The 22,745-nt window shown below is 33.3% G+C and overlaps 2 protein-coding genes and 1 non-coding gene across 3 annotated transcripts; 1 reads left to right on the top strand and 2 right to left on the bottom strand.

The window, feature by feature from the left end:
- Window positions 1–517: 517 nt before the first annotated feature.
- Window positions 518–8,253, bottom strand: LOC127119968 (protein PIN-LIKES 7). Its single transcript, XM_051050352.1, has 11 exons — window positions 8,083–8,253; window positions 2,978–3,193; window positions 2,748–2,827; window positions 2,539–2,663; window positions 2,156–2,277; window positions 1,854–2,066; window positions 1,573–1,692; window positions 1,376–1,476; window positions 1,224–1,276; window positions 945–1,130; window positions 518–860 (listed from the first exon to the last, which is right to left on the bottom strand). Exons 2-11 carry the CDS (start codon window positions 3,113–3,115, stop codon window positions 733–735), a joined length of 1,266 nt encoding a protein of 421 aa, XP_050906309.1. The 5' UTR covers window positions 3,116–3,193; window positions 8,083–8,253; the 3' UTR covers window positions 518–732.
- On the top strand, window positions 4,586–4,909 carry LOC127123558 (uncharacterized mitochondrial protein AtMg00820-like). The gene has a single exon (XM_051053768.1). It carries the CDS (start codon window positions 4,586–4,588, stop codon window positions 4,907–4,909), a length of 324 nt encoding a protein of 107 aa, XP_050909725.1.
- A 12,548-nt stretch (window positions 8,254–20,801) lies between the features above and the next one.
- Window positions 20,802–20,908, bottom strand: LOC127125034 (small nucleolar RNA R71). Its single transcript, XR_007804500.1, has one exon. It is a non-coding gene; the product is annotated as a small nucleolar RNA R71 (small nucleolar RNA).
- Between the last annotated feature and the right edge of the window lie 1,837 nt (window positions 20,909–22,745).

Genomic DNA, 22,745 nt, shown 5'->3' with positions numbered 1-22,745 from the left:
TAATTTAATTAATAATGTAATAATAATAACTATATACATATTTCAGTTTTGGAAAATTGGAAAAAAAAAATCGTTTTAAACTCAACCGCCCAATGGATGGGCGGTCCCTTTATGTTTTACACTCAACCGCCCAATGGATTGACGGCTGTGTGTTGAAAATTTGTGAAAAGATGGTATTTTGGTATATATTTTTGAAAGTGTGGTATTTTGGTATATTTGTGACAAAAAGATGGTATATAGGTAGTATATTCCCTTCTAAAACCTAATCTAACCTAGCCTATTTCCACCCTATTCGTAATTAAATATCGTGCTTTAATATGGAAACGTTTTCAAGCTAAACAACTCAATTGTACAATCAATTTACCCATAAAACTCTGACACGATTTCTTTGAAAAAAGTGAAATAACGACCGATTTAAACAAATATTGATGCTCTTAGATTCTATATATACAATCACAAGGAAAGTGGTTCTTTTTTCATCTTAGATTCTATTTGACAAAATTTTGTATTTAAACAATGAAAATAAATTTTATTATTTTTATTGCTATTTATAGAAAACTCAAACTTATACTCAAACAATGTCATATTTTGCTAACTAACATCATGAACATCAAAATCAAACTAAACCAAACAAATTTTAGATCTCTTGAAAAATGATTGTATCCGAGATCTTTTTCCCTTTGCGACCATCATGATGGCCGCAAAGTCCAAAAACTGGGTAACCAATGCACATTAATTAGAAAATAGCCACAGGAGGAATGTTGACCAAGCAGTAAGTGCTATGGCTGCAGCACCATATGTCCACAACATAATAACAGAACACTCTTCATTTCCTACATCAAACAGCTGCGCCATAGTACCTGCATTACATTTTTCATTCAATTTTATAGAATTCAGGACCAATTTATATAATCATATATGCATGACTGAATCTAATTACTTACTAATATTCATTGCTGGTGGCATTGCATATTGCATCACTAGAGTATACTGAAACAAAGGATCCACCGGGAGAAGGCCGAAATTTGCCGCGGCTTTAACAATAAACAATCCGATAAGAGGTAGCACAAAAAGCCGAGTTACGATGATGCTGATCAGTGTCAATGGTTTTACACTTGATGATTTGAAGCCTGCAATTTCAATACAAAGTTAACAAAACAAAACCATTTTTTGGATACTGAATTGGTAAAGTTCTGCTATCAGCTAGTTTTTTTTTCTGATACCTTGAGTGAGGTTACCACCAAGTAAAAGTGTGATGCAAGGAATTGCTCCGTTCCTGCAAAGAATTAGTTTCAACAAATAATTGCATCGTTAGAAAATAAGTAGAAATTTTTAGGACCAACTGAAATTTTCATGAGTAAATTAAGGCACTTACCCGAGTAATACGACTGTGTCTTGGATTACACTCAATGGAGCATTGACTCCAATTATTAGGTTTCTTAACCATGCCACCGCGCCAAAAAGGAAACCGAAAAACTGATAATTGAATATGGAAGATTTGAATGTCAAATTTGGAACAAATGTAACAAAGTATAGTTAAGGAAGAAGGAAAGAGAGAAAAAGAAAACTCACTGTAGCAATTGCTGGTGGAGACAGTAGTTCTGCTACAAGAACGTGTAGAACTTCTATCGTTCTAACGAGAAATGAATGATTCTCCTTCTTCAATACAACAAACTGATCTTGTTGAACAATCTAAAAATTATAAAGTTAAAGAAGTTAAAGAAGGGGGGTTAGAGAAGTTAAAGGACCAGAGTTCTAACCGATGAATGAGAAAATACTAACATGACAACTAATATACTAACATTTTCCTATGAAAAATTATATAGTGTCATAACTTGTTCATTAGGTCTTACAATTTGGCTTTCAGAGTCTTCAATATAACTCAACGGCGCCACTTCTATCGCGCTGTTTTCATGGTCTTTTCCCTTAAGAAGGGGAGTATGTGCATTTCCTTCAAGATCTTTGTTTGGCGCCTTTATGATCTGAGTGGCCTCAAGTGCCTTAAATCTCATTGAACTGCTTCTTATAGTTTGAAAAGTATAGGTCCACATGAAGATACCACCAAGCTACAATTGAAAACAAAAACAATACAATAAGATAGACAGTTGTTTCAATGCGAAAATTTAATTTAAATGCGAATAGGATGAAGCCTTACTGCCATAGAGAAAGAAGCATATGAGAGTGCATGACTGTGGCAAACATCATGTGCCCCAAATGGACCTCCTTTCTCATTACATATTGCAGGGATAATTACAATAGGTAGGTTTCCCAAGTTTCCTGATTAATTTAGAGAGTAACTCATGAAATCACTTAACTTTAGACAAAAAATTCATAATATAGGATCATAACGGAGCTTAAAATCGTTTGAAAAATGTTTGAGTCATCAAAGAGATTATTGCAATGAGGTGCACACTAGACAACTCTTTTTAAAATATTTCGGGATACTGTCTAAAATTGAAGAAACAGATTATTAAGCATGATGTCTCCAAGATAAAACAACTCAGTTACAAACTATACCAGTACGTTAAAGAAATATACCTGATGAACATGCAGCAATAATAAGACCTTCGACTTTTAAATTAGGCTTTAGTAACTTTACTAGTATCCATCCTAGAATCCCTCCGATTAAGAATGTGAGTCCAACATTAACAGGCATAAACCACCTGTATAAATTGGTAACTAACAAATGATTAAATAAACATAACCAATGAAGAGAAACAATAATGAGAATCAAAAGGCACATGTACCATGATATCATGTCTTCAAGTGAAACACTCTTGGCAAAACTTGAAAACACAAGTGCAGGAGTGAATATAAAGAATACAACCTGTAAAACAGATAAATCAAATTTGAAACAGATTTGGACTCGACGCAGTAATTGAACTTCTCGGATCAATCTTAAATCAATGGCGACCGAGATCAATTAGTGCAGTAAATGCAGAAGATCCATATGTGATGCATTTATTGAATATGTTACCTTGTTTAAGGATTTTCTAAAATCTGATGAAAGAAGATTATTGAAATAGTGAGTAGCCATAAAAGCTCCCAATGCACAAATGAGCAGAACTTGAATAACTGGCATAGAAGCCGCTTCCAAAAGCTCTAGAAAACCCATTTTTGATTTTGCTGAACTATAGTATACACAGCTGTTGTGTTTTGTGCTGAACCTGAACTGAAAAACTTGAATTTATTTCTGTAGAACAAGAGAAACATGAATGATTAGCCACCACTAGTGATTATTTACTGTGATGAAGTAGGATCAATGACGAATGAGTGAGTAATGCAACTAAGTAATCAATCAAAAGTTATATTATATTGGCAAATGAAGTATGTAGCATTCAATTAAATCAATACATTGCAGTATTATTATTTTCTTTATATTTAGAGGGTGGTGCATGATATGACATAAAATTTTTGGTTCAGTGAATGACAGTAGATCCATAATTTAGATCATGCATCACACACTTACTCGTCTTACTCATATGATCTCGAATTTACGACCAAGATGTTGATTTTGTTAGTGTTCCGTTTTTCAAAGAATAAAACTGTCAAGTGTTCCACATCTAAAACAAGCAATATCGAACAATTTTGAGGTTGTTGGTAGAGAGCAATAAGTATGAGCAGAGAGTAGAGACAAGTTGTATATACTATGTAGTATTATTGTGATGAAACAAACATCCTCCACATGTATCAATCCCTATCATGTCTCACACCAGATTCCACCTCTTGTCCTCACACCTTCGCTCAAAATGGAAAAGTGGGAAAAAAAATCGTATAATCAATAACATATTCCGAACCCTCCTTGCTCATGCTTCTATTCCACCAGTTTTCTGACACCATGCTCTTCTTCAAATGGTCCCTTACCTACACAACATACTTTCAAATAAGAAACTCACTCTCCAATCGCCCACCAAAATTCTCTACCAAAAAGATCCGTCTTATTCACACCTCCGAATCTTTGAATGTCTTTGTTATCCCTTCATTCCTTCCACCACTAGGAATAAGCTCCAACTTCGATCTACACCATGTGTCTTTCTGGGATTCCAATCTAATCATAGAAGTTATAAGTGTTATGAATTGTCAAAAAGAAAAATCATTATCTCCCGATTTATTTTTTAGGAAAATACAACGACTAACTATAACTTCTTAGATGACGACATAATCTCACTTCTTACCTCACAAGTGTACACCATACCTCCACCAACCTCCTCTCCCAACATAACAATCACTCAACCACTAGCACTAACAGTCCAACATACTCCTCCCCCTCGAAACCACAAACCAAACAACCTTTTCCCCTTCAACAACCCCCTCATCCCAACAACCTACACCAATGACTCAAACACCTTCTTCCTCCCAAACAACGATCTCATCTACACAAACAAAATCAACCACCTCCTTTCCACCTATTAAGACATCTATTTTCCCTCTTGCACCTCATTCACCTAAAATGACAACCCGGACTTAACATGGAATTGTCAAACCCCGTAAACCTTTCAATCTAAATACATCCACCCACCAATATATCTCTCATTTACCTAAAAAAATCATTGATGCATTAAATGATCATGATTGGGAAATGACCATGAAATACGAATATGAAGCTCTTATTGAAAATAAGATGTGGGAATTAGTTTCTCGTCCCTCTAATGCTAATATTATTCGAAGTTTGTGGATTTTCAAGCACAAGAAGAAATATGATGGTTCTTTTGAGCGATACAAAGCTCGTCTTGTAGGTAATGTTGTTAATCAACAATTAGGTGCCGATTATGGTGAAACTTTTAACTCTATCATTAAATCGGCCATTATACACATGGTATTTAGTATTGCATTATCCAAGTCATGGTGTCTTCATCAACTAGATGTCAAGCATGTCTTTTTGCATGGAAATATTGACGAAAACATGTAAATACATCCGCCTCTTGGATTATGTGATCCACATTATCTTGAGCATGTATGTCTCCTCAATAAGTCTCTCTATGGTATCGAACAAGCATCTCATGCCTAGTACCAGAGATTCATTGACTGTGTTGACACATTAAGTTTCTTTCATAGCATCTTTGATCCCTCTTTATTCATTTATCATCACAATATTGATACTGCTTATATCCTTGTATATGTTGATGACATAATTCTCATTGCTTCCTCTAATGCTCTTCGTGACTCTATTATGTTTAAACCTAGCTTTGAATTTTCTATGAAGGATTTGGATCCTCTGAGTTATTTTATGGGAATATCTATCACTAAAGATACATGTGGTCTTTTCTTGTCTCAAAGGAAATATGCCAAGGAAATTATAGAACGAGCATGCATGTCCTTTTGCAAGCCATCACCTACCCCAGTCGACACCAAGGAAAAATTCAATGGGTTTTCTGGGAATCCATATCATGGCCCAACTGAACATCTGAGTCTTGCATAAGCATTGTAATATTTAACTTTCAGAAGACCTGATATCTCTTATGCAATAAAACATGTATGCATATTCATGCATGATTCTAAAATGCAACATATGTCAGCACTGAAGTGTATAATTCGATAATATTCACGACAATGTGTTAGCCTGGAATTTCTATTTGGGAAAAGTTAATCGAATGTTACATTGGAAAAATGCTAAGTGGTAGCATTGATTGACACAAGTCGACATGAATGGGTATGTCGAATGGAGCGTTTCGACTAGCATCTTGAGCAATGGGTTGGAAGAATCTCAAGAGCATATCTTGAGACATGGTTTAGATAAGTCTCGGGAACATATCTGATTGGCAACTCGACACCGTGTCGAGGTCGAAGCGTTCAACGCACCTCAATAATGTAAAAGATTTTGGAAACCAAAGACTGAAGAATAGACGTAGCACTGTCTGCAATCACCTCCAACGAGCAAGCAATTACTAGTCGCTGAGAGCAATTACGAACGTGGGATAATGATTTTCAATAGTTTTCAAGTACCGATGACGTGACAGTACATTGGAAGATCAAGTTGTATGTTCTTGAAGACGTGTCAAATTTCTAGGAATAAGTTGTCAGAGTCCGTTATCTTTAGTTTAATATATATAACAATTTCATATGTTAGTAATCAAGATCACAAATTTCATATACTTTCTCTATAGAACTGGAGCACCAAAGTCAAAGTGGGAATCAGTTTGTGAGTAACATGTGAATCTGCGTCCCTTTTTGTTTTATATTCTATGTTTTCTTAATTGAAACATCTTTACTTTATGTCATTTACTGCATTTATTTAATTCCGTTTATTGCAAGTTTCTTTTACCCTAATTCAAGCTTTTTCGTTTTTGAAGTTTGTATTTATCTTGTCTTCACACAAATATTTATAGTTACTTTATATACATACTTTCTTGTAAACGTGTTTGCACAAAATTGCTCTCGATATTTTTCGAGTTAATCTCACGGACTTTTAAATTCGTGATTGTTCGCTAAAAACACTTGACAACACACTATTGATTTCAGACTTCACTTGTATCCCTCCTTTGTCAGCAAATTCGTTTCTTACACTGATGCAGATTGGGCTGGTTACCTAGACATCGGATGATCCACCTCTGGTTACTTTGTCTATCTTGGTGACAATTTAATCTCATGGTCTGTTAATCGCCAACACACTCTCTCTCGGTCTAGTGCAGAAGTCGAGTACCATAGAGTCGCTAATGTAGTATCTGAATTTTGTTGGATTAGAAACTTATTATTGGAACTACATTGCCCAGTCACAACAATCACTTTGGTCTATCGTGACAATGTGAGTGTTGTTTATCTGTCTGACAATCCAGTTCAACATCAACGCACCAAACGCATCGACATAAATATACATTTTGTGTGTGAAAAAGTTGTCTGCGGCCAAATATGAGTCTTACATATCCCTTCATGTTACTAAGTTGCTGACATCTTTACCAAAAAAATTCCATTGCAACTCTTTGATAATTTTCGTGATAGTCTCAAATAGCCATAATTATATAACAAGCGTATAGAAACTTATATATATATATATATATATATATATATATATATATATATATATATATATATAATATATATATATATATATATATATATATATATATATATATATATATATATATATATATATATATATATTTAGAATGAATAATTTGAATGGCCAGTAAACAAAATGATTAGTGATGATGTTTTCCATGCATTAATTTTTGTGTTAGACACTCCAATCTTATGTTTAAGTGTCAATACAATAAAATTTGGGATTTTATACTTGACATTTTCATTGATGTATTTTAAGTAAATTTAAATACTAACTTGTATTTTAATAATACATGTTAAAAATATTAAAATAAAAAAATTGTTTCAAAATTGTACATTTTTCAAGTATACATACTATTTTAATATAAATTTACTATTTTTAAATTAATTAACACGTGCCCTTAAGATTCAAATTAGAATAAACTTTTATAAAATACTCTAATGTTAAAGTAATTTAATCAATTAAGATTAAAATGATTTCCAAAAAATAAAAAATAAAAGCCCCAAAGTCATACATAATTTAAATTAGAGGACTAAAATTATAATTTTAATCCTTATACATGTCACGTCTCTCTATAGAGTAATATTGTATAAAAGTTGTAGTTGTACAACTGTATTAATTTTATTAGATTGCTAAATATTTAGCCATTGACTAAAGTTATTAGCATGTTAGGAGCCAGATTATATGGCTTTCTTTGATAATACAATTGATCTCATTTAGTTTTCCTCTTTTTATTCTTTTTTCACATCTTTCAACAAAAACGTCTAAAAGTTATAGATATGTTTCCCTTATGTTCAATGTATTCTATCCTTTTTCAACGTTCAACTCAATAATAATTCAGGTTTATCTTGGTTATGATGCATCAACATGTCAGATAAGGTTTCTTAAATATATGACGGCTTCTCCATATTGCATAGTATAAAATAACATAGAGTAAGTATTTAACATAGACACATACAAAAGAAAAAACTAGGATGAAACAAAATCACATTCATTACATTACATATTATTGCATAGGACCACTAAATCAAAATGGAAGAAATAATACGTAGAATTATGAAATGAGATTGAGGTATGAAACTAACCTGGAAAATGGAGGTTCTGAACCGCGGAAGAAATATCCTTTGTCTAAAAATCTGGCTTTGTCCGGTGTATATGTATAGAGAAAGATGAAAGAAAGTGAAATATTGATATAAAATCCCGATCATGTTAAACATGCTGGAGTAAACAATTTGGTTATTTCCTTCAACTTTGACCAAGCCAAGGTAGTCCAATGATGCAAATGGATGAATATCAAACTAATATTTGCTTCCTTTCTATTTAATATAAATATAAATAAATTTTACATGATTAAGGGCCCGTTTGTTTTGGATTTTTTTAAAAATGATTTTTATAATGTTATATATTTTAGTGTAAAAAAAATTACAAAGAAAATTTTCATAAAAGCTTCAAATAAAAATTTTGTTTGAATAGTTATTCTTAAAATGTTATTTTAGATATTTTATCATTTTATCGAAACTTTTTTTGAATATCAAAATTTCAAAAAATCACTTAATTTTGAAGCTATTTCAAATAGCTTTTTCTAAAAATCATTTTTGAGATACAATTTTTTTAAAAAATTGTGATTTTGACTATGTTTTGATCTTCAATAATGTATATTTATATTATACAATGAACAATTCAATCTTTTAATTTATAAAATATAAATTTAAAAAAACTTATAATATTTTGAAAAACATTTTTGTAAAATCCATTTTCAAAAATAAAAAGAAAAAATCCATTTTTTTAAAGCTAAAACAAATTGGCCTAAATTTCTTAATTTAATCATCTCAATTCTTCATATTATTGTATAGTTCAACATGTTAATTATTGTATAGTTCAACATGTTAATTTTACAACGCTTCAAATACATCTAAATCGGACTTGCAAAATAAAAATTACGCGCTTCGGTTCGGCAATTTAACAATAGGCTGCCCATACGTTATATCATATCACATTTCCATGGGCATTAAACATGTTTATACGCTTACAGCACGTTCACATGATTGATTAAACAAATATATAACATATTCACATGATCTTGAAACAAGTATCTACATTACACAGCATATCACTTTCACATATTAAACAAGTATCTACGTGACATCATATAACTTTCACAGGATTATTAAACAAATATATAGCATATTCACGTTAGAATTAAACAACTATATAACATATATGATTACAAAACATATCATGGCAATATTAATATTAATATTGATATGTCAAAGTAGTCACCATTATTAATACTATTGACAAAATAGCATATGAAAAGCATATGTCATCAGTATTCCATTCTTTCACATGAATTAGATCCTCTTTAATTTTTTTCTCTCAGATATAATTATATCAGGACCGATTCAATCATATCGGAGATCCTGTTCTAATTTTAAAAATGAGTTCAAATTTTTTAAAATATAGTTATAATCAAAATATATCAAAAATATAATTATTATTAATTAAAAATAAATTTAATTATAATTTTTTTGAGTTTTTGATCAATCTTAATTTTTATATGTATTGAATTTTTATCATACTATTTTTTTTAATTATTGAGTTTTTAAATAACATTTTATATATTTTTATTAATATTTATGAAAAAAAATTGAAAATTTTAAAATTTAGGACCTTCTAAAATTTGAGGCCCTGTGCTGCAGCACATGCTGCACTTGCACAGGGTCGGGCCTGAATTATATACTGTTACGTTAATTTAATATTAAAAAAAATAAAGAGAAAAAATATCATTTAAAAAAATGAAAAAAATATATACATTTTAATTTTTTTAAATTTTTTTCATTTGTAATTAAAAAATACAAAATACCATTAAACAGACCACATCACTCATATAATTTGTTGCTACATATGTTTTTTTTCTTCATTTTAGTATCTTTTATTAAATAAATATTTTTCTTTGGTAATAATTAAAATATTTGTATATCTATTTAATCAATTAATTAAATTATTTTTTATATTTAATAAAAATGAGAATAATCAAAATAATAATTATTTATTTTAAAAACCATAGGATAAATATACGTAAATAAAAAATAATTAAGTTTAATATTTTATAATATTGTCAAATTAGTATAATAATTATTATAAATCAATTATAATTTACCATATTTTATTGTTTAAACATTATTTTTCTGAAAATGTGTGACTAAGATAGATGTTAAAGAGTATTTTTACATATGTAAAAACCATTTTTCACTAATGGAATTAGTTTATTTTAATTTTCTATTTTTTAAATAAAATAAAAATTATAATATTATAAAAAATATATATCAAAATACATATTTGTGGTTAAAGAATAAAACTAATGTTTATACTTCATACTGTCAACATAAAAATTAAAATAAAAACTTATATCATATCAACTATGATTTTTTCACATTTTAAATTTTTAACACTCTTTTACTTGAAAATGAGTTATTAAAAAATCGTTTAAGCGTATAACTCATACAATAAAAAAATAGGACACCATAGTTTTTTTTATAGTATTAAAGATAAATTTTAATTTTTATTAACAGTGAAGAAGATCATTATTTTGATCTTCTTTAATTAATTTTTAAAATATTTTTCATTCAAACATAATTAGTGTGAGTTAATTGTTGTAGAATTAATACCACAAAAGTTAAAGAAAATTAACGCTCTCATTTTTAGATGTATAATCATTTTTCTATCTTAAATATTGAATTAATAAATAAAAAGAAAAAAAATTAAAATTGATACATGTTTCTCTTCTTTAAATAAGATTTATTTTTCGTTGTTGTCTTTTATCTGTTGAATGAATTAATCCAAGTGTACATACTTGCATATGAGAGAGGGCATGAGAGAGAAAATTGGAGAGGATCCAATTCCATGAAAATCATTAGTACATCACGTTTTTTTTTTCATTTACAATGATAGTAAAATGTCATTGGCAATTAACACTCTTACACACTTAAACATCTCCCATGATGATTATCTCGATCACACTCACTGCACATGCTTAACCAAATACTACATATAAAGTTTTCACATCTTATATTACATAGGATTATAAATCAAACAATGTATTTAGCACGATACAAAATTTTGAAATTGTGTCATTGTGGTATATACACATAACACTATACAAACATTAATGACAACGACAAACACAACAATACACATTCGTTATCATAATAACTCACGCCAAACCCCTGTTCAAGAACCCATAGCATGTCAGCCAATTACTCCAAATACCATACATGAATTTGCAAAGAATCATAGCAAAACAAAATAGAATTGTAATTATATTATTCATCACACAACTTAATCAATGAAAAGGAGAAAAAAACTTATTAGAGGTTAAGGGAACTCTCTTTATCCTTTCATAAATTAAGCACCCATGTGGTGACACAACCCCATCAATCATCAATACGCAGTGAGTAACCACAAGTGCAAAAACACCTACATGATTGCACGAGCCAACCGAGCGATAGCACTGACGAGTAACAAAGTGATTTACGCCTAAATGGCAACATGTCCCCGCCAGTGGTGAGTAACAAAGTGTCATTGGATATGTGGCGACACAACCCCACCATACTGATATTCCAGGTGAGTAATACGCCTTGTTAGGCCCCGCAAGCCCACCTTATCAATAGCTCAAGTGTGTAAACACAAATGAATTACCACCTAGTAACACATGCTCACTCCAAATTCTAACATATCCAATCAACTCATGCCCGAACATTCAACCAAAACCAGTAGTCAATGGGGAAAGAAGTGGAAATACACCATAGTCTCCACTAAGTTATAATTCTCTAAGTTATCTTTACAACACAAGAAACGACACCCTAATCCGAGTTACAAAACATAAGTTATGAGGAAATAAAAAATAACATTTGGACAAAATTTGCCTCATGATTTGAATCAAATGTAAAATTTGATTCGAATCAATTCAGCCAGTGGCGTGATGATTGCTGTCGTGGCTATATATGAAAAATAGTCTATCGGGTACTTGGCTGCAAGTGCACAGTCCAGTCGTTTTAGTTTTAAAAGATATCGATCCCACAGGGACCTATGGTCAAACTAGTGTTACTAACGTCACTATGTTTAGCTAAGGGAATGATTAATAGAAGTTCGGGTGCAGAATATTAAATCTAAGAGAAATTTAGTTTTAAGAAAGAATTTATGGAAGGAATCAGTATGCAACGCATTAATTTTCAGGGATTCGATAAGTCACCGGTGAATAGTTTAAATGCCAAATATCTCTCAGTAGAAAATATTTATTTAAAAAGCTTTATCTCACACTCTCGTGATTGTTGATTCGGCCTATAGCTTTAAGTCAGAATGTACGCTCTCGCTGTCCCATTTGAAGTTAAAATTACTCTTTGAAAATAAATAAGTTCTAATTGCTTTTAAAGTGCTCTCGCTATTTTTAAACTCAATGCCTAATTTTTACTATCCAGCTCGAGCCTCACGCTCTCGTGATTGTTGGTTCTCACCTTAGTTAATTTCCCACTCTCGTGGAAAAATCGTATTAAATAGCTTCTCACGCTTTTGTGATAAAGTTAATTAAATTTAAATTAAAAACTTCAGCCTAAAAGATTATTTGAGAAAAAGAGTTTCCACCGATTATTATTAAATCATATCTAATTAAATTGCTACATACCGACACCGGTAATTTAGCCGGACATGTTAAACAAGGTAAACACAGAGCATAAACAGATCAACATTGCGGAAAACATAATTATAATAATAATTGGACAATAATAATAATAATTTAATAAAAACCTGGCAATCGAAGTAACAGAGTATAGCGAATCTCGGAGTACTTGAGCAGTCCTCCACAAGTCGGTAGGCTTCTGCTTCTTCAATACAAATTTCTGACTAAAATTAAATAAAGTGTAGTAGTTCCACAGTGTAGGAAACTACTACTATGGCTAACTGGAAAACGGAAAGGAAAAGGGAAAAAGGGATTCTAAAAAGAATGGCGAATGAATTAAAGCAATGGAAACAAAGTTGCTGAAAAGAAAGTAACTAAAAAGCTAGAAAGCTGTAAAAATTAATTGCAGAGCGTAAGTGTAAATGTATGCGTCCCCAGTTTTTCCAACTTCGGTCATTTATATATTGCTCCTTTAGGTATTGGTGGTTGAGAAATTTAAGGAGGACTGGTTTGAATGAGGAATCCGGGGGAGTCATGCTGTTGGAGGAAATTTAGGCACGTTTGGGTGCCTCTGGCTAACTGTTTCAAAGCGTAAATTCTGGCCGCGTGACGCTCGTCATGGGCCTGTGACTGTCGTCACAGGTTGGGTCGTGACGGTCGTCATGAAGCTGTGACGGTCGTCACATCAACAATTTCTGCATTCTGGTTTTCTGCTTTTTCGTGTGCTTTCTCATCCATTTCTTCTTCTTTTTCTTCCTTTTCTTCATTTTGCTCATTAATGCTTGGAGATTTAAATACCTGCAAAAACAACTCGAATACTTGCGGAATAATCGGGATATTAATTAAAATGGTATGATCTTTGAGTGTAAATCAAGGCAAATATCTGATGTATTTTCGCGTTATCACGTGACATCAGACCATGATTTGAATCAAGTGCAAAATTTAATTTGAATCAATTCAACCCAGGGCAAAACAACAGAAAATGATTTGAATCAATCCAACTTGTACAAATCCATGATTTAAATCATTTTACCCAAAAGCCATCCAAAAAGGCTTCTGATTCGAATCAGAACTTCTCTGATTCAAATCAAACTTGTGAGTTTCAAGATTTTGCATATTTTTCCATAGTTTTTTCAATCCAATCCAAGGGAAACACTTACAATCATGTTTTAAGGATATTAACATGTTAGGGCAAGCTATAGATCAGACACACAATCAGCTTTTCATGCATTTTTAAGGAAATCATCTCATAATCATTTATCACTTCATTGAGTTCTAAGAGCATTTATTCCATCCATGATTTGTTCTACAACCAGTTCAAAGCTTACATGCAATAACATACCATGAACAAGAATCAAATTTCCAACATGCATGTGTAAATTATGACACATTTGAACAATGGAATCAATAAGAATGACATGCTTCATGGAATTTCTCACAACTCTTACCCAAACATGAAATTCCAAAAATTTCCCCCAGGTTCTAACTAGCACTCACATGAATGATTAGAGGTTGATGAGAAAATCAAGATGGAGTTGATTATTATAGCATGCACAAAGAGGTGATGAAGCTTAGAGTTATTGATCTCCTTTTTCTCCTCTTCCATGTCTCCTCTTTCTTCTCTCAATCTCAAAAGAATGATTTGTCAAGAAAGAATGAGAAAATACTCTACACCAATCCAAACTCTTATTTAAGAGGAAAAAGACAATAATGCCCCTTCTACTCAATTGGCCTAGTTTCTAAAGAAAGGGATAATGTATAGAAGTTAGTACCACTAGTATCCCAATTGATCATACTAACTAGATCATTAGTGCGTTAATTGTTTGTTAGTTGTACTGGGGTGTTACATTCCTCCCCCTTAAATAGAATTCGCCCTTGAATTAAAAACTTACCAGAAAAGATGATGATAAAGTTTGCACATCTCTAATTCCAGCTCCCACGTGACTTCATCAAGACGTGATTCCTCCCACATAAACTTCACAAGAGGTATCTGTAAGACCCCAAATTTGACCCTAAGATCCCTCATGCAATTTCATCATAAGCATTAGCATTGGGATCATACCTTGGCATCCTCCTTACCCCTCTTTCATTGGGTTTGTTTTTGGAAGAGATCACCAAGCACTATGTGATTGTATCATACTTGTATTTTATCATTTTACTAACCAAAAAACCAAAAATATGTCTTTGCATTTGCCTAACTCTTTTGTAGGTAGGGCACGATTTCCATTGATCTATCAAGCTCATATCTAGGGTTTGAGACCCTCATGACAAAGAGCACAACCATGAATTGAGCCAAGAATGGTTATGAGCATCATGTATTATTTCCATTGATTCCTACATGTTATATTGATCAAATTTTCTTCAAGAGTTTGAGGGTGATTTGCCTTGGAAACCCTAGTTTGACTGGGTACCTCAGGTAACTTCTCCAACAAGCTATCTCACCAATTGATCAAATATATCAAGGGACACTTCAAAATTAATCTTCTTATGCATATATGATCTACCATAAACCAAGAAAGTCAAAAGAATTGAAGGTTAGCAAGTTGGTTGATGGTGGTTGGCCAGATGAATTCATCTGATCAAAACTGGGTCTCCCTAGACCCTATCTCCTACAATTTTCACCATATGAAAATTATTCCAAGAGAAAAGTTACTCTAAATGATATTACAAACAACTTCCATGTTGAGACTTAGAGCTAGTTTTTCTTGGAAAATCATTTTCTACGTGGAAACATTATATGTCATTTTGTCTAAACCCTAATTTGAAAGTCAACTTCCCAAGGCCTTAACTTGCTAAATTTTTATGAGATGAAAGATTTCCAAGTTTCACAATCAAATTAAAGATGTCTACTTCAAATTTTATGTTTGGAGTGAGAGCTAATTCAACTTTTATGAGCATGTGATATGAAGTTACGTTATAGGTCATTTTTGACCTATACCATTGAACAAGTGATTTTTCCAAACTTCAAAAATGCATAACTCTATCATTCCAAATCCAAATGATATGAAATTGGTGACCATTTTGAAGGTATTTGAAAGATATACAGCTTTGATTAAGACACTTTTCTCATTTGAAGCTCACATAAAAAGCTAAGCAAGGTGGAATATTGAGATATATGGCTTGACACTTGGAAAAAATTTCAACATGTTGAAATTTCCAAATTACCACCTCAAAATTCTCCATGTTCCAAGCTCCAAATGAAAAAGTGTTGAACGTAAAACTTGTTCCCCTTGATCCAAGCTTTCCAAAGAACCCAAGTTCATGCATTTTGGATGAGGTTTGCTAGGTCTGCACATAGCTTTAACAGGGTTGCATAATTAGAAAGAATCAAACTTCAAAACTTCTGTTCACTTTGCCTTGCCAATCAAGCTTCCATTCAGACTTCATTTGGATTGATTTTGGACCTTTTTGCATTGCATCATGGGTCTGCATATGCCCATACACTCGTGCCATCCATATTGCTAAATTTGGACAAAATTTGAAGTGTGTAAATATCATTCATTCATGCTATAAATACATGCTCTCTGTGCTCATTTGAATCACCCCTTGCGCGCCAGCTTTGCCCCCCATAGAACCCCTCACATTCTAAAGGAAAACCTGATAAATTTCAACTTGAAATTTGAGTTTGAATCTCAACTGTTGGAGATTCAAGAACTCCAGGATCCAAAGCCTTGCAACCTCTCTAATCACTTCCTGCTAGCTTCTCAAGTGTGATCAGATCGTGTTTGGAGCAAGCAACATCAAGAACTGCATAACATTGAAGGTAATTTTCAGAAAAACTTCACCTCTTCGATTCTCTCTTAATTCTACTCAATTCTCTTGGATCTTTGGTTGTCTGAAGTTCTACCAATGTAGGCAAGAAGATTGAGTTACTTAGAGGTCAAATCGAAGCAACTCAGTTGACACACCTCAAAATTCAACTCCTCATATCTTTCTATATACGTGGAGTTAGTTAAAATTGAGGTAAGATTCGTGCTCTATGCCATATTTTCTTTCAGATCATGTCCTCCTTTTTTATTTTAGTGATGGTTGAGGGTGGACCAGTCCGGTGAGGTCCACCGGAGAAGAAGACCGGAGCTACAACTCCGGCCATGCGTTGGCACGTCTCCCAACCACATGATCTTGCCATTTTGTTTTAATCTGAGGCGTTGGTTGTGATTACCACGCGTGTGACGCGCTGACTAGGTTCCATCATGGAAGGCGCGTTGTGGTCCACTTGATCTGCCACCTCAGTTAATGAGGAAGATCAAGTGGCTCTCGTTTTTTGCTATTTTCTTATTTTCATTTTAATCATTTTATTTTCATTAATTCATATTAATTTTAATATTGACCCAAAAAATATGAGAGTTTCACCAAATAATTTCAAATAATTTCCTCTTTCATATTCTGAATTAAAATTATTTTTTGGATCATTATTAATATTTTTCATGATTTAATTGATTTTGTGATTATTTTTAATTGTTTAAAAATACTTTTAAGTCTTTAAAAATTCGGAATTTTTTTCTCCAAAGTCCTTTGACCTTGTTTGATCTATGATAAATCTCATGGCTATTTATTTGGTGTTTTGATGAGGTTTTAGGAATTTGACAAACCATATTTAATTTAAATGCCTTATTTTAGTATTTTTTTAATTTGAATAAATGCCAAATAATTTTGTTGACCAATTGTGATGACTTGTTTGAGTTTGACTCTTGTTGTTAGACCTTGGTCAAGGGTGATTTGACTTTGTCAAGTTAATATAATTGGATTTAGGGGATTGATGGAATGTACTTTCCATCTCCCAAAATGAATGGATGATATTAATTTGGTAAAAATCCTCCTTTGATCAATTTGAGTTTTGATCCATTCCCCTCCCTCTTCATCTCATTCCCCTTCTTTATACATACATCTCATTTGGCTTATGATATCTCCAAGTTCTAAGGCTAGTTGATTGAAAAATCAACATAAGTATGGATGGGATTAGGCCACCTCTTTTGCATATTCTTTTTGTGTGTGGTATGTTTCATGAGCATAGTCCATTATACTATGTCTCAAACATGCATTAAAACCAAAATTCCATTGCCCGACCTCAAATAGTTGTGACTTCTACATAATTCCAATTACGATTGCTTAACATAGTGCTAAATTTGTGACATAAAAAGGCATAGCATTCTAGTTAGTGAGATTGTAAGTCTCCCCTCTTTCATGGTATTGTGTGGAAACTTGGCCTTTTTTCCTTCCTTTGGAAGATGTCTTGGCTCAAGGATCCATGCTTGTGATAAGTGAGTTGAGTGTTCTCCAAAGAATGACTTAAAAAATGAAAAGCAAAAGCAAAATAATACTAACTTCTAACTCATTAACAACTAACTTTTAATTTCAAGCCATTTACTTTAATGTCATTTAATTTTAGTCCTTATTCATTTGCCATTATTCATACCATTCTAATTGTTTATGTTAATGCAATTTTCACATTGTCCCCTTGGATCATATTGTGTGATATATGTTGTTTGTGTATACTTTGCTTGTTTGTGTGGTCTTTGACCATTAATGTACATAGTAACAACAAAAACCCTAAAAAACTTTTGTGTGGACTGTTGGCTTGATCTTGGACAAATGGACTTAGAACTTAGGCAACATTCCTATGCTAAAGGACTTGGCCAATGCCAATTTTCTGTGAAACCAAGTGCTTGCAATTTGAAACTTCATCTGATACATCATTCAAGATCCTTTTGAGTTCATCTGCAACATGATCATTGTGAAGCTGTTATTTTGAACCTGTGACTTATGGAGTTCATTGATAACATGAAATAATATCACATTTTTGGACTCGATTTAATTAAATTATATTATTATTTGTTTCAATTTATTTCATATTATTCGATATTACGTGGTATTTTCCCTTCTATTTGTCTCAGGTAACTTATTTGAAGCATAAGTGAAAAAGGAAGAAAAGGGGGGGTGAAAAAGAGGATGAAAGCAAATTCCACTAAAGCCCAGCCCACAATTACAAGCCAAGAGCGTTGAAGCTGTGACGACCGCCACACAAGATGTGACGAGCGTCACGCCCTGCTACTTTGTGTTACGAGCGTAACACATGGTGTGACGAACGTCACACCCCACTCCTATATTTTTGGCTTTTGACGCGTAACAGAGGCACGTTGAAGCTATTCTTCCGCTTGACTCGTTGAAACGTGAAGCTTACTTACTGAAGGCATTTTGGGAAAACGGTTACAAATGGGACTAATATAAATAGAACCAAAGATCCAACCCTGAAGCTCTCGCTTCCCTTTCCACCGTGCAAGCATTTACAGCACTAGTTTTCTACAGCTTTCTATTATTAGCAATTTTTATTTCCTTTTCTTTTCCAGTCAATTTTCAGAGCACTTAATAAATTTTTCACACAATAGTTTCTACACCAGAAACTATTGTGTATCTTTTACTGGATCTAACCTTACGTTAGATCATAGTATTTTTATCCCTTTGCTTTTATTTTCCTGTCCGATTGAAGAGTGCAAGAACAAATCCAACCGGTCTGTGGTGGAGTGTTCAAGATTCCTATTAATTATTCGGTTCTTTAATTTATTGTTTTAATTTATATATGCTCTGCATTGCTGTTTATTTATATTGTTTGCCTGATATGGTTTTATTTAAGCATGATAACTGTTTAGACCTGTTTAGCATGTCCGGCTAATTAATTTAGATATCGGTATGTAAAGTAAGCAGAATGAAGGAATCAAAACTAAGTTGGTATAATTGTATTTAAAAATAAAGTCACTCTTTTTATGGTCTCAATTTACAAAGTTAATACCAAGGTTTTTGTACGAGAGTAAAAGACATAAAGAAGTTAAAATCAATAGAACGACGGTTTGAGTTTTTAACTGGACAGTGTAAATTGGACATTAATTCTAAATCAGGGCGAAAGCAATTTTTAGAGTTAATTAAATTCTAATCTTTTTCAAAAAGTATTTTTAAAGGTTAAATGTGAGGACGAGAGTTAAGCATTTAAGTTTAATTATATAATCTAAGTCAATAGAGCGAGAGTTTGAGACGAGGGTGTTTAAACGGTTATTATTTTAATGAAAAGAGTTTCTATAGATTCTGTTGTTTTCAAAAAGTGATTTTGGACTTAACTAATAAGTGACAGCTACGTTAATATAAAGTCATAGTCTATTCAACAGAGCGAGAGTTTGAGATAAGACTTTTAATCAATAGTGTCTACTGAAAAGATTTATTTTAAAACCAAGAAACCAACGAAGATTTGATTCCCTAATTACGACGAACTACATACTGATATCCGCTTAATTGATATTTAAATTAGATCCAATTTTAGTTTTACTCCTCCCCCAAATCATCAAAGTATCATCCGCCTTAGCTTTACGAAGTAACCTTAGAAAACGGTATATCGATTCATAAGTCCCTATGGGATCAATATCTTTTAAAACTACGCGATAAGACTGTGCACTTGCAGTTAGTACCCCAATAGACTTATAAAGTCGCGATCAAGTTTTTGGCGCCGTTGCCGGGGACTTTTATTTAGTCGATATCGTAACCCTTCTGTTACGCTGTAGAGACTAAGGCAATTTTTATTTCTTTCTTTCGTTGATTTGTATGCCACACACTCGCTCATAAGGCGAGCCGTTTTACTTACGAATCAACGACGTTGAACTATATCTCCGAGTCTTACGACGAATTCAGGAATATCGTGCTGCAAACAATCTCCCTCCTATCGAAGTGCCCGACCTCAAAAATCTTCTTCCTTCGCCGATACCCGAGATGGAAGAACCAGCTCGTGCTCTTCGAGAATACGCCGCTCCATCACAAGATGAGCCATATTTGAGTATTGCTCCACCCGTAATCAAAGCAAACAACTTCGAACTTAAACCTTCGCTGTTACAAGCAGTGCAACAGAATCAATTCTCTGGAAATCCTACCGAGGATCCAAACCTTCATTTATCCGTATTTGTCCAATACGCTGATACTGTTAAAGCTAATGGTGTCAGTTCAGAGGCGATTCGACTTCGTCTTTTTCCCTTCTCGTTAAGAGATAAAGCTAGAAGATGGCTTCAGTCTCTTCCTTCCAACTCAGTCACCACATGGAATGAGTTGAAGAAAGTCTTTCTTGCCTGATATTTTCCTCCAAGCAAAACAGCTATGTTGAGAGCCCAGATAAATGGATTTAAACAGAAAGATAACGAGTCTCTTTTCGAAGCATGGGAAAGATACAAAGACATGATGAGACTTTGTCCACACCATGGTTTAGAGGACTGGTTAGTAATTCATACCTTCTATAATGGTCTCTTATACAACACAAGGTTAACAATAGACGCCGCCGCAGGTGGTGCGCTTATGGATAAACCTTATGCCGATGCTTATCAACTTATCGAGAGCATGGCCCAAAACCATTATCAGTGGGGAAGCGACCGAACAATGGTAGAAAACCTCAAACGAAATGTGGCATGTACGATATAAGTAGCCTTGATCATGTTAATGCAAAAGTGGATGCTCTGGCCCAGAAAATTGAAAGTTTAAATGTATCACCTCCAGCCATCGTGGTTGCCGCAGCTCAAAATTGCGAAGTCTGTGGAATCCAAGGTCACACTCCTGCAGATTGTCAACTCCTAACAGGAATCCAAGCAGAGCAAGTGAATTATGCTCAAGGAAATCCCTACTCGCATACCTATAACTCAAACTGGAAGAACCATCCTAATTTTTCATATAAGAGCAATAATGCTTTATACGCACCAGGACAAGCTCCCAGTCAAGCCCCAGCTATACCTCCTGGATATCAAAAGCCGACCCCATCTACACCTAACAATAATGTTCCTAGAAAATCCAACTTGGAAATCATGATGGAGAACTTCATAGCTTCTCAACAGCAAACCAATAAAGATTTCTTAAACCAGAATGTACATACTAGCGAACAAATTAAACAACTAGCAAGTAAAGTAGATGCCCTGGCTACCCATAACAAAATGCTGGAAACACAAATATCACAAGTAGTTCAACAACAAGCGCCTACTGCTGCCCCAACTGGTACATTTCCTGGACAGCCCCAACCTAACCCGAAAAGCCACGCTCATGCAATCATATTGAGAAGTGGAACAGAGGTAGAAGGACCGTCTGATCCAAGAATTGAAAACCAAAACTCTAAAACGTCAACTGAGGAAGAAAATAAACCTAAGGAAAAGGAAGAGAGTAATAAGGAAACCGTAGAAAAGAAAGAACCTTATGTACCTCCACCACCTTATAAACCACCTATCCCTTACCCTCAAAGGCGTATTAAAACCAAAGATGCAGGCCAATTTAAAAAATTTGTTGACTTACTGAAACAATTAAACGTCACAATTCCTTTTATAGAAGCTATTACGCAGATGCCCTCATATGCTAAGTTCTTAAAAGAAATTCTTTCTAATAAAAGGAAACTTGAAGATAGCGAAACCGTTACACTCACTGCTGAATGCAGCGCTATAATCCAGAATATGCCTCCTAAACTTAAAGATCCTGGTAGTTTCTCTATACCCTGTCACATAGGAAAATTTGTCATAGACAAAGCTCTATGCGATTTAGGAGCAGGTATCAGTGTTATGCCTTTATCAATATGCAAGAAACTGGAAATGGGAGAATTAAGACCAACTAAAATGTCTGTGCAATTAGCAGATCGTTCCGTTAGATATCCTGTAGGAATTCTTGAAAACATTCCCGTGCGCATAGGTCAATTCTACATTCCAACCGATTTCATAATTATGGACATAAGAGAAGATGAAGTTACACCCATTATATTAGGAAGACCATTCTTAGCAACCGCCGGTGCGATCATAGACGTAAAACGAGGACGACTCACTTTCGAAGTAGGAGAAGAGAAAATTGAGTTCATTCCTTCCCAATTTTTGAAAGCACCTGCAATAGATGACACATGTTACTTCATGGATATCATCGATGAATGCATAAAAGAAACAGAGTTAGAAAATGACAAGTTTTCTGACTATCGTGTAGAAGACAGACTTAACCAATGTTTAGCAATGACATCGGATCCTACGCAATGCCTTAAGAAACCAAACCTCGACCTGAAAACACTTCCCAAAAATCTGAGATATG

Source organism: Lathyrus oleraceus, chromosome 2 (assembly GCF_024323335.1).
Source record: "Lathyrus oleraceus cultivar Zhongwan6 chromosome 2, CAAS_Psat_ZW6_1.0, whole genome shotgun sequence".
Taxonomy (NCBI): domain Eukaryota; kingdom Viridiplantae; phylum Streptophyta; class Magnoliopsida; order Fabales; family Fabaceae; genus Lathyrus; species Lathyrus oleraceus.
The sequence above is the reverse complement of the archived record's forward strand: the minus strand, read 5'-3'. Positions and strand labels throughout refer to the sequence as shown.

Excerpts from the sequence above, each read along its gene's own strand:
- LOC127119968 (XM_051050352.1), bottom strand. The coding sequence starts at position 3,115 with ATGGGTTTTCTAGAGCTTTTGGAAGCGGCTTCTATGCCAGTTATTCAA. Across the intron at positions 2,828-2,977 it reads TTAGAAAATCCTTAAACAAG|GTTGTATTCTTTATATTCAC; the intron begins GTAACATATTCA and ends TCTGTTTTACAG. Across the intron at positions 2,278-2,538 it reads TATTGCTGCATGTTCATCAG|GAAACTTGGGAAACCTACCT; the intron begins GTATATTTCTTT and ends TAAATTAATCAG.
- LOC127123558 (XM_051053768.1), top strand. The coding sequence starts at position 4,586 with ATGAAATACGAATATGAAGCTCTTATTGAAAATAAGATGTGGGAATTA.